This window comes from Montipora capricornis, chromosome 10 (genome assembly GCF_036669925.1).
Source record: "Montipora capricornis isolate CH-2021 chromosome 10, ASM3666992v2, whole genome shotgun sequence".
Taxonomy (NCBI): Eukaryota; Metazoa; Cnidaria; class Anthozoa; order Scleractinia; family Acroporidae; genus Montipora; species Montipora capricornis.
Window position 1 is genome coordinate 63,045,897 of NC_090892.1, and position 12,500 is coordinate 63,058,396.

Genomic DNA, 12,500 nt, shown 5'->3' on the forward strand with positions numbered 1-12,500 from the left:
AGGAGCCAGAAGAAGAATATTATGCTTTTGTTGTGAAATGTGGTGGTGACTTGAGTGGAGTTGCTGATTTGTGCATTGGGGGTGTGCAGCTTAAGAATGTCCTCATTGACTCAGGAGCGACATGCAATATTGTGGATCGTGACACGTGGAAAAGTTTAAAACAAGAAGGTGTGAAATGCAGATCCCAAAGGTGCGAAAGGAAGCTGTTTGCTTACGGCCAAAGTGAACCCATTGAGGTAGTTGGAACATTTGAGAGTGAAGTTTATTGTGAGGCGTCTGGAGATAGGTGTGTAGCCGAGTTTACCGTTGTGGAAAGTCATGGCAGAGCTTTGCTTGGAAGGGATACAGCAGAGAAATTGAACGTGCTAAGAGTTGGCCCTCCTAACTCCCCCCAAGCATACTCTATTACAAGTGAAGGGACATCTGTGGACATTGTTAAGAACTTTCCTGATATTTTCACGGGAGTGGGTAAATTGAAAGATTACCAGCTGAAATTGCATGTGAACAAAGATGTAAAACCTGTTGCACAACCTGTCAGAAGATTACCATTTGGTCTAAGAGAGAAAGTCGACAAGAAATTAGATGAATTACTGAAGGAAGACATAATCGAAGAAGTACCCAGCGGCCCTACAGAAAGGGTTTCACCTCTTGTGGTTGTCCCGAAACCGGATGGGGATATTCGCATCTGTGTCGATATGAGAAGAGCTAATGAAGCAATTGAAAGGGAAAGGCACCCTATTCCTACCATCGAGGAAGTCCTGCACGATTTAAATGGGTCTATTGTTTTCAGTAAATTGGACTTGAAATGGGGCTTCCATCAAGTAGAGCTCGATACAGAATCACGTCTGATTACTACCTTCATAACACACAGGGGTCTTTTTCGTTACAAGAGGTTAATGTTTGGAATAACCTCAGCTCCAGAGAAATATCAGAAGATTGTTAAGGATGCTCTGATTGGTTGCAAAGGAGTTAAAAATATTGCTGACGACTTAATCATTCACGGATGTGGAATCCAGGAACATGATGAGAATCTGCTAGCTGTTCTGCGCCGTCTCAGAAAGTGTGGATTGACCTTGAATGAGAAGAAGTGCCAGTTCAGACTTCCAAAACTAACATTCTTTGGACATGACTTGAGCAAACAAGGAATTTCACCAAGTGAAGAGAAAGTGTCTGCAATTCAAAATGCCAAGCCACCACAGAATACCGCAGAAGTCAGATCGTTTTTAGGGCTAGTACAATACTGCGCCAAGTTCCTGCCAGACTACGCCCAGGTCGCCGAACCACTCAGAATCCTTACAAGAAGGGATCAACATTTCATGTGGGGAGACGCCCAAGAGAAATCCTTCCAGAAGTTGAAAGATCTGCTAACCCAAGCAGATACACTCGCCTACTTCAAGAACGAATAGTAGCCGATGCGGGTCCCACAGGTATTGGAGCTGTTCTCACTCAGCTACAAGATGGCATGTGGAGGGTGATCTCCTATGCATCGCGAAATCTTACCGACGTGGAAAGGCGCTATTCCCAGACAGAAAAGGAAGGTCTTGCGTTGGTATGGGCTTGCGAGAGGTTCAAGCTGTATGTTTATGGTGGAGAATTTGAGCTAGAGACCGATCATAAACCTCTAAAGCACATCTATAACACGTCGTCTAAGCCGTATGCACGAATAGAGCGATGGGTCCTTCGCTTGCAGGGATACAATTTCAAAGTGATTTACCGTCCTGGTAAGACCAACATCGCTGATGCCCTTTCAAGGCTAAATTCTATGGATCAGAAAGATCCCAGTGGCGAGGGAGCTGACTTTGTTAGAGTTATTGTACAAGAAAGTACGCCAATGGCTATGACTGCAAGAGAAGTTGAAAGAGAATCAGAAAAAGATCCTGAACTATGTAGTATTAGATACTACATACAAAGTGGTGACTGGTCTCAATGCAAAATGCCTCATTACCTGAGTGTGAAGAATGAACTTTGCACAATAGGGAAGTTAGTCATGCGCGGAACAAGGATCGTCATCCCTCAGAGTCTCAGAAGTGAAGTACTGCGTTTAGCACATGAGGGGCATCAAGGTATTATGAAGATGAAAACCCAGTTGAGAACGAAAGTTTGGTGGCCCAAAATAGACTTTGATGCGGAGAAAGTTTGCAGAAGCTGCCCGGGATGCCAAGTAGTGGGAGAATTTTGTCCACCTGAACCAATGCAGTGCGTAGAACCACTGTCCGGACCATGGCAAGATGTAGCCATCGATGTCTTAGGTCCATTTCCTTCTGGAGAAAACCTACTTGTAGTAGTGGATTACTACAGCCGTTTCTTTGAAGTAGTTGTCATGCGCACAACCACCTCTCAAAAGATGATTGAGGCGCTAACGCCCATATTTACACGGTATGGCTACCCATTCAGTCTTAAGTCGGACAATGCTCCTCAATTTGTATCCGAAGAATTTGAAGCTTTTCTAACTGACCATGGGATTGAACATCGAAAATCCCCACCCCTCTCCCTCTTGTTAAATATTGAAGACATTGATGTGGGCCGGGTTGGTGTATGTAATCTCATCGGATATTAAACTGGTTACATTATCTTTGCATGGATTGCCTCCAGGTATTGCTTCTTTAACGGATTTCCATAAATCACTAGGGTTGTTTCGAGAGTCTTTAATAAGGTTGCAGTGATAACTTTATTTTATCAGAGATATATAGCAAATACCAAACTTAAACAGCACAAAAAAACATCCCAAGATTGTATGTAATATTCTGGGCCCACATGCAATAATTCTTTTTACATACGTGTAACTTTATTTTTCCGAGAACTTAGGAAAACACATGTTTGATTACTCAAAGATACAAAGTTGCTTAGATCTTCTACTTCCAGCCTTCACTAAAATTGTTAATTTGTCATTAACATCGGGCAATGTACCTAATTCTAGGAAGATTGTGAAATTATCTCCACTATTAAAAAAACCAAGCCTGGATTATGACACATTAATTTTGGCAATTTTAGGCCTGTTTTAAACCTATTGTTTCTGTCTAAAGCCTCGAAAAAGTTGTTGCCTACCAACTGCAGGAATATCTGACATAACAACCTCAATGAAATTTCGAGTATCAAGTATTTATGAGTCAATGAGTCAATGAGTCAATGAGTTAGTGCAGTTACGCTAACCCATAAAATGAAAGCTAAAATTTCAGAGTGCTTAGGCATAATCACTGAAACGAGGGCTTAGGCTTAACCAATAAGTTATTGCTGTATTGACTGTGAGTCTCATTGACTCATGACTCATTGACTCATTTGACTCATTTGACTCATAAAACATCCGTTCTCCGAAATTTTCCAGTCAGCTTACAAGCCCTTGCACAGCACTGAGTCGGCTCTTTTAAAAGTCCAAAATGATGTATTTCATTTGATAGAAAGTGGACATGAGGTTATCCTGCTTTTCCTTGATCTACTGCTGCCTTCGACATAGTGGACCATCAAATAATGTTACAGAGAATGTCGGTTAAGTTTGGCATTCCAGGTACTGCCTTCAAATGGTTCCAGTCCTATTTGAGTACACCGCCAGCAATGTGTCCATTGATGGAGTACACTCATTAATGAAACCTCTTCATTGTGGAGTTTCTCAAGGATCTGTACTTGGCCCATTACTCTTACCTTCTTTATACAGATCCAATAAGCAAAATCATGAAATTTCACAGTTGACATGAACTATCACATGTATGCTGACGATACTCAACTATATTTTTCTTTCAAGTCAACGAATCCTGACGATCCTGCTAACTCCAAATCTAAGGTTGAGGCATGTGCTAATGACATCATATCTTGGATGACTGTGAATCATCTCAAGATCAAGAGTGACAAGTCGTCAGACATGCATCAATTCTATCCAAGTGGGTAATGACATTATTACCATCTCAGTCAGTTTAAGAACATTAGTGTATTGTTTGATAGAACATTATCTATGCAGGATCAAGTGAGCGATGTGTGCAAATCATGCTTTCATCATTTAAGAAATATTATTCTCAAAATCATTAATAATGCATGAGGTAATTAACCAATTATGTGGCTTCATTTGGGTCACATGGATGCTCCTTGATACGCAGTAAAGAACTGTTTTTTTAACACGCATGATTAGATATCCAAACACACATGTTAGGATATCCAAACACGTGTGTTTGGAAATCAATTTCCAAAAGAATGCAACCTTTCTTCAAGACTTTGCACACAGTGAACATCATGATAATCTTTGAACACAAGCAGTCCTTCAAAATACCAATGCTGTTGTAACAGCACCCTAAGTTTTCGCTTCATAGCAAAACATAGTGAATTTTTGGGTGGAATTTTTAAATTGGCATTTTCTTGAAAATAAAATGCTCATGACTTAAAAAACCATACAGTGCATTTAGAGACATACAGTAATAATTATATACAGGCCTCATCTGGATAAAATTGAACCAAAACCGATTTTTCAGCTGCATGTGGTCAACTCCAGTTCGATTATTGTAGACAATATAAATCCTCTCTGGATTAGTTTTATCACACAAAATCCACTTTCATCTTTCAGTGATCTGTATGAAGTAGTTACCTTGTTCATGATGAGTGTGTGTGCTGCTTCCTGTAGCTGCTGCTGCTGAAACAACATCAGCACAGCTTGCTCCTGCCTGCACACAATCTATTGTAAAATAATCAACACAGTCTGCTGTTAGGTTTATAACAGAACAAAACAGCAAGAATTTAATTGGCAATATCAAATACAAAGAGAAGTCTATTAACATTTAGAAAATATTAATGATATCACATAATTTGCTGCATAATGAGACTTGAAAGTGGTGCATAATTTGTCAATTTTTTTTTTTTGCATCCTATCACAAGCCCTGTTTATTGTAGGGATCGGTTATTCATCGAGTTACGAGTTGAGTTGAGTTTGAGTTGAGTTTGAGCTGAGTTTGAGTTAAGTTTGAGTTAAGTTTGATTTAAGATTGAGTTACAGTTTTCGGCGTTTTTCGGAATTAAAAGTAGTAAATATTTAGTACAAGTCACTTTGAAAACTGTTTTCTTCGCGTTGAAAGATATATTTGCATAAAATTTGGCAAAATGCCATGGCTTTCCAATGATCAAAACAATCTTATAATTATTACACCTTTCACGGCATCATTCTCGTTGCTGCTGTTAAGTCTATCGACGTCAAAACGATGTCTTCTTAGAGGGATACATGGGCTGCATTGTTAAGCCAGTTACAGCCGGCGCGGCGGCTACGATGAACCGTATTTGTCGTCCGGCATCATGATCGATCAACACGCCGTAAACGAAAGAGGGAAACATTTGGCGAAGTGAGCCAGCATTACGCTTTTTGCTCATAACCGCTGAAATTCTAAAAATCAATGCGTCAACACGAGTGTTACGACAAAAATACGTTTGCTAATCACCGAAATTTTGTAATGTTGGCAGTTAAAGGAGTCGAGCATTTAAATAAATGAAAATGTTTGACCTAGTCACACATGTCGGAAAACCATTTCACTGCAAAGTTGAAAGACACAAGATGTTGAAAGTAATGCTTGATTGTTTCGCCTAGCCTTGATGGTATTACATTTTTCTTTTAAGTGCTATTAAGTGGTAACTTAAACTGTAAGTTATGAAATTAAATGCACGTTAATCCCTACTTCGGACCGCTATGACGTCTAGTTGTCTAGCTGCAATCCCAGCCAAAAAGATGGTGACACCAACCCAAAATACAACCCCTTCCCCCCTTTTCAATGTTGATCAATCGCGCTATGACTTTGGGCATTCATGAGAAAAGTCAATAGTTTTTTTTCCCTACAACTTCGAAAAGGGGCGAAGGGGTGAATTTATGTGTGGCATCAAGTGTCCCAGAAATTTATGACCGAGATTGGGTTGGGTCTAAAACAAAGGTCACTTTCAGTTTGACGGGTCACTCGTACTTGCAGGTCATTGTTTTACCTTTTTGAAAGTAACCACAAACCCTCAATTTGTCTAACCTTAGGCCTAAAAGCCAAGTTTAGGTCTATGGTTACCCAAATCAATTAGGGTTTTGGGTTACTTTCAAAAAGGTAAAATAATGACCTGCCACGAGTAACCCGTCAAAAGTGACCCGTGTTTTAGACCTGGAGCCCCGGATTGTGTCACGGTGCCCGGTTCGCGAGTTACTTTGTGACTAGAAAGGTGACCGGTGCGATTCGCATTGTTTTTCGAAATCTATACTGGTCCCTTTCTAAAATATGACTTGTTACTAAGCAGTGAAAACACTATGAAAAGAAGTTTGTTTCGCTCACCTTCGGTTTCCCGTTTCTACATGGTAAGACTTGGGATCTTTGCGTACTCCTGGTTCTGATTCTCACGCAATGGAATGTTGATAGTTAACCGAAAAGTCGTCGGCAAGCGTTCGAAGAGGTGATCTTTAATTGTTAATTTAAAATTGTCTGTCTGGATCCCTACTCAACCGGGTAAAAAAGGTCTACAAACAAGTTTTGAAATCGGAGTATTGAAATTGAAAGTATGTCTATGATCTGACCAAATCACGATAGACATTTCTTTCTGTCTACACTTTCACCTGCACAAAGCAGTTTACAGCTATTACTCATTGTTTATTGATTTACTTGTCAATTAATTTTGGTTTTTCGTGAACGGTTTCTTTTGTTTTTGCAAGTACATAAATGAAAACTGACAAAGGCACTTCTCTTCAAAGGCTAGGATCAGTAAGGGAAAAAACGCGTTCCAGGCTCCGCATTCCATACTTTACATAAACACTCCTGCAGCTCACAAGTTCCGATAACGTTTTGTCTGGTAGCCGATCACGAAAACCACGCTGCTGGACGACAAACGGTACGTTTCATCGTTTAGCCGCCAGGGCTATAAGCTGGCCTAACAGTAAATCCCATCCTTAGCCTTACAAGAAGACATCTTTTCTGCGTCGATAGACTTGATCGCTAAAAGGAACAACCGTGCGCCGGTGGATCAGTTTGTTATGCAGGCGATCGTGAGTTCGACTCCGGCCAGACCCGCAACACTCAGGGTCTTAAAATAATTGAGGAGAAAGTGCTGCCTTTGTAATAACATCTGCAAATGGTTAGACTTTCAAGTCTTCGCGAATAAGGACTATAAATCGCAGGTCCCGTCTCACAACCTTCAGCGTTCATAAACTGTGGGATATTAAAGATCGCACACACTAGTCGAAAAGAGTACGGTGTTGTGGTCTGGTCTTTTCATCAGCCATGTGGTCGGCTTGGAATAATCTTCTGAAGGGACTACTGATCGATGAGACCACATAACAGCAAAACAGGCAGTAATCAAATCGAAGGAGTCCAAGTGCTGAAACTGGTAAAGTGTTAAACAAGAATACTGCCGTGCAGGAAATTTCAAGATTGTTTTGATCAGTTTAAAACCATTTCGCAAATATACACCTGTGCACTTCACGAAAACGGTGTTTGATGGTCTTCTCAGTGTCTTCTACCTAATATTTATTAGATTTAAGTGCCAAAAATGCAAAAAAAACCGTAACTCAATATTAACTCAATCTTAACTCAAACTCAACTCAAACTTAACTCAAACTCAACTCAACTCGTAACTCGATCAATAGTCTATCTCAAGAAATCCACCTTTTTTACCCGGTTGAGTAGGGATCCAGACAGACAATTTTAAATTAACAATTAAAGATCACCTCTTCGAACGCTTGCCGACGACTTTTCGGTTAACTATCAACATTCCATTGCGTGAGAATCAGAACCAGGAGTACGCAAAGATCCCAAGTCTTACCATGTAGAAACGGGAAACCGAAGGTGAGCGAAACAAACTTCTTTTCATAGTGTTTTCACTGCTTAGTAACAAGTCATATTTTAGAAAGGGACCAGTATAGATTTCGAAAAACAATGCGAATCGCACCGGTCACCTTTCTAGTCACAAAGTAACTCGCGAACCGGGCACCGTGACACAATCCGGGGCTCCAGGTCTAAAACACGGGTCACTTTTGACGGGTTACTCGTGGCAGGTCATTATTTTACCTTTTTGAAAGTAACCCAAAACCCTAATTGATTTGGGTAACCATAGACCTAAACTTGGCTTTTAGGCCTAAGGTTAGACAAATTGAGGGTTTGTGGTTACTTTCAAAAAGGTAAAACAATGACCTGCAAGTACGAGTGACCCGTCAAACTGAAAGTGACCTTTGTTTTAGACCCCACCCAATCTCGGTCATAAATTTCTGGGACACTTGATGCCACACATAAATTCACCCCTTCCCCCCTTTTCGAAGTTGTAGGGAAAAAAAACTATTGACTTTTCTCATGAATGCCCAACGTCATAGCGCGATTGATCAACATTGAAAAGGGGGGAAGGGGTTGTATTTTGAGTTGGTGTCACCATCTTTTTGGCTGGGATTGTAGCTAGACAACTAGACGTCATAGCGGTCCGAAGTAGGGATTAACGTGCATTTAATTTCATAACTTACAGTTTAAGTTACCACTTAATAGCACTTAAAAGAAAAATGTAATACCATCAAGGCCAGGCGAAACAATCAAGCATTACTTTCAACATCTTGTGTCTTTCAACTTTGCAGTGAAATGGTTTTCCGACATGTGTGACTAGGTCAAACATTTTCATTTATTTAAATGCTCGGCTCGTTTAACTGCCAACATTACAAAATTTTGGTGATTAGCAAACGTATTTTTGTCGTAACACTCGTGTTGACGCATTGATTTTTAGAATTTCAGCGGTTATGAGCAAAAAGCGTAATGCTGGCTCACTTCGCCAAATGTTTCCCTCTTTCGTTTACGGCGTGTTGATCGATCATGATGCCGGACGACAAATACGGTTCATCGTAGCCGCCGCGCCGGCTGTAACTGGCTTAACAATACAGCCCATGTATCCCTCTAAGAAGACATCGTTTTGACGTCGATAGACTTAACAGCAGCAACGAGAATGATGCCGTGAAAGGTGTAATAATTATAAGATTGTTTTGATCATTGGAAAGCCATGGCATTTTGCCAAATTTTATGCAAATATATCTTTCAACGCGAAGAAAACAGTTTTCAAAGTGACTTGTACTGAATATTTACTACTTTTAATTCCGAAAAACGCCGAAAACTGTAACTCAATCTTAACTCAAACTTAACTCAAACTTAACTCAAACTCAGCTCAAATTCAACTCAACTTGTAACTCGATGAATAGCCGATCCCCTTGAATCATAATCTCATTCAGTTCCGGCGCAACAACTCTTAGCAGCAGCGAGCCATTTGATTGACCTTTTTGGGGATTCCTCCAGACAGCAGGCACCTAAACTAGCCACAGTTCGCTACTACAACAAGCTGCAAAATTGTTGAGACACTCCCGTTAAAAAAACACCTTTTCTAGCTTCCAATACCCGACGTATCTAGAATTTCAACCTTTCCCACTTCCCCTCCCCTCTCCCTCTTTCAACGTTGACGGTTTACGTTTTTAGAATTTTTCTGTCTTGCTAACAACATTGATAAGGGGGGTGGAGGAGGGCTGCAGTATGGGAGATAATAACGCCCCAAGAAGGTGAAGTGTCTCCACTAATTTGCAACTTGTTGTAGTAAGTAAGTAAAGTCTTTATGTAACTAGGGTAGCACAAAATAGCATATAAATACTAATAAACTAGTGGCCCTCATTAAAAGATTAAAATAATTCATACTGAATTAAGGCTTACAATAAAATTATTAAAAATCTACAAAACTATGAAACAATTAGAAGCATGCGCTGGCACAATATTTATAATGAAAAATGATTTTAAAAAGGCTATCTTTAAAAATCCTGTTCCCAAAGAGAATTTTTAAAAGTCTTAAGAGTCTCTGCTTTGGTAGCTTATTTCATTCCTGGCAAGCAGTCACAGTAAATGTTCTTCCACCTTCTGTAATTCGTTTTACTAGAGGACAGGCTATGTTAAATTTAGCTTATCTAGTCTGCTGTGAATGAGTCTCACTGGTAAGTACTAATAAGCTTGTAAGATAACTGGGCATGTGACCTTGCAAACGCTTGTATAGGATACAACACTTGGCTACTTTTGCATTCTCAAAGAAAGTAATCCACTTAAGTTGGTTAAATAACTGAACAGAGGGTGCATAACTATCAGCACAAAGGATGATTCTTGCTGCTCTCTTTTGTAGCTTTAAAACACGATTTAGACAATGTTTATCACAGTTTGACCAGATAACACTTATGTAATCCATCACTGGTCTAATAATAGCATTATAAAAGTGAACTCTATGCTTTATTTCCAGGCAATGTCTAATCTTTTTTAAAATTCCAATACGCTGGGACAGTTTCTTTCATAACTTATAAACATGCAAACGAAATGTCAGTTCCTTATCAATTTCAAGACCAAAGAGCTTTGCGCATTGTACATAACGAAAGGGCTCTATATAAGCCAAGTCGTGCATGTGGAACAGTGAACAGGTTAGCAATGGCTAAGAATTGGGTGACATTTTCACGGGTCAATGATGAAATGATATATGAAATAGATCATGCATGAACTGCAGATATGAAATCAAGTGAAGCTATGATCTTCGCAGTTATGAACGCAATTTTTCATTTGCGTAGAGAAGCCTGAAAGATTCAGGACTTCAACGGGGTTTGAACCCATGACCTCGTGATTCCGGTGCGACGCTCTAACCATGAAGCCACTGACGTTGGGAGCTGGTCATTTATGGGTTCTAATGTTCCCGTAAGGAATGAATCAATGATGAAATGATATATGAAATAGATCATATATGAACACGTTAAGAATGCACAAGTAGTATCTACATCAACCACTGCCAGAGAACTTTAATTCAAAGAATGTCTTAGTTAAATTTTAGAATAAGATTACATGTTTGGACGACTTTACCTGAATGTTGCATAAAGTCTTTCTCTTCTCCTTTTGCATTCTTTTGTGAAAGGCCATGATCGGTGAAAGAGATATCTGTAAATATTTAACAGCAAAAATCTGAAGCACCTGGGTGGGAGACAGAATCCAGTTTTTGCTTAAAAATAGAAGGTTACAGGAAAGATTCAGATGCCCATTCCAACTAATCCAAAGAGCTACTAAGGTTGATAATTAAATTTTTTTATTTGGAAAGGTTATCATTATTTAAAATCAGGAAATGCTCATGGTGGGCCCCACATCTATCAGTGATTATCAGTGTCTACAAGTGTGGAGAGTGTATAGGCATATGACGTCACAATGGCCAAATAAAGAAAGCGTTGTCACGTTGATGTCTAGAAACTAATCCCGGGGAATGAACTCTTTTTTTCTTACGCAAACTCAACGTATCTTTTGTTCAGTCAACCAAGGCACCTTATCGAGTTAGTAAACAGTCTCTATGTGAGAACTGCCCTTCCAAAAGCCGATTTGTACTTGTAAAAGAGTCCTAATGATTTTACCGTTTTGGTCCTTATTGAATTTTCTCTGTAATTTGCCTTGTGCTTCTGATGGCATCTGAGGCTCGCAGGAAGCATCTGTCGAAATATATGAAGGCAAACTATACGTGAATTGCTCACAGCTAAGAAAAAAAAAGTAATATTACACTTTCAATTTGAGCTGACTATCAAGATATGATACTGACTTCGAGTGTAATTTTAGGAGGCAGTGTGGCCCAGTGGTTAGGGCGCTTGCATTGAGATGCGGAGATCCCGGATTCAAGACCCGCTCTGACCACTCGTTGAATTTGTTTCTGGTAGTCCCTGGTTCAACTTCCAAGCTGCACTTGTAAAAAGCCAACTGGTTTGCCTCCGGCCAGTTGGGATTCTTAACAGTTGTTGTTGTTATTCCGTTTCGTTGTGTTTCATTGGGCCTGAAAAGCCCATGGGGATGGGGAGCGGTCAATTATGTATGTATGTATGTATGTATGTATGTATGTATGTATGTATGTATGTATGTATGTATGTAAGTAAGTAAGTAAGTAAGTAAGTAAGTAAGTAAGTAAGTAAGTAAGTAAGTAAGTAAGTAAGTAAGTAAGTAAGTAAGTAAGTAAGTAAGTATGTATGTATGTATGTATGTATGTATGTATGTATGTATGTATGTATGTATGTATGTATGTATGTATGTATGTATGTATGTATGTATGTATGTATGTATGTATGTATGTATGTATGTGCAATTAGTTTTCTATTCAGCGTTGTAAGGGTTCCATCTCAGTTAATTACTTTTTAGCTTCCTTTTCCATCAAATTTTGAGCTAGTGAAGCTATCATTTGCAGTTGACGTCTACTAAAGGCGATTAACCAAGTATCTAGATTTACACTTGAAACGATTTTGATATAAAGGGATTGAAATATATTGTTAATTCATACCATTTACAGAGTTGATCATTTTTTTGAGAAGATCATTGCACTGCTCAGACCAGATATATTTCGTTCCATAGGAGTCACGGAGAACCTTAGCCTCATCAAGCCTTGTCTGCCTGTTTTTGTTCCAGATGTCCTTGATAGCTGCTGTCCATGCATTGGGATCCTCAGAGTCAATGACGAATGAAGAACCAAATGGTACATTGCCAAGGGCTTCTCCAAATCCC

The 12,500-nt window shown here is 39.5% G+C and overlaps 1 protein-coding gene across 6 annotated transcripts in view; it reads right to left on the reverse strand.

Annotated features, from left to right (window-relative positions):
- LOC138022479 (uncharacterized) overlaps positions 1 to 12,500 on the reverse strand; it is a 79,925-nt gene that overhangs the window by 33,128 nt on the left and 34,297 nt on the right. For all 6 annotated transcript variants that reach the window (XM_068869624.1, XM_068869626.1, XM_068869623.1 and 3 more), the window contains 4 exons: positions 12,280 to 12,500; positions 11,372 to 11,446; positions 10,836 to 10,910; positions 4,568 to 4,654 (listed from right to left, as the gene is read on the reverse strand). The exon at positions 12,280 to 12,500 is cut by the window's right edge and continues 1,034 nt beyond it. In XM_068869624.1, coding sequence (XP_068725725.1) covers positions 4,568 to 4,654; positions 10,836 to 10,910; positions 11,372 to 11,446; positions 12,280 to 12,500 — 458 coding nt within the window. The remainder of the gene's footprint in view (positions 1 to 4,567; positions 4,655 to 10,835; positions 10,911 to 11,371; positions 11,447 to 12,279) is intronic.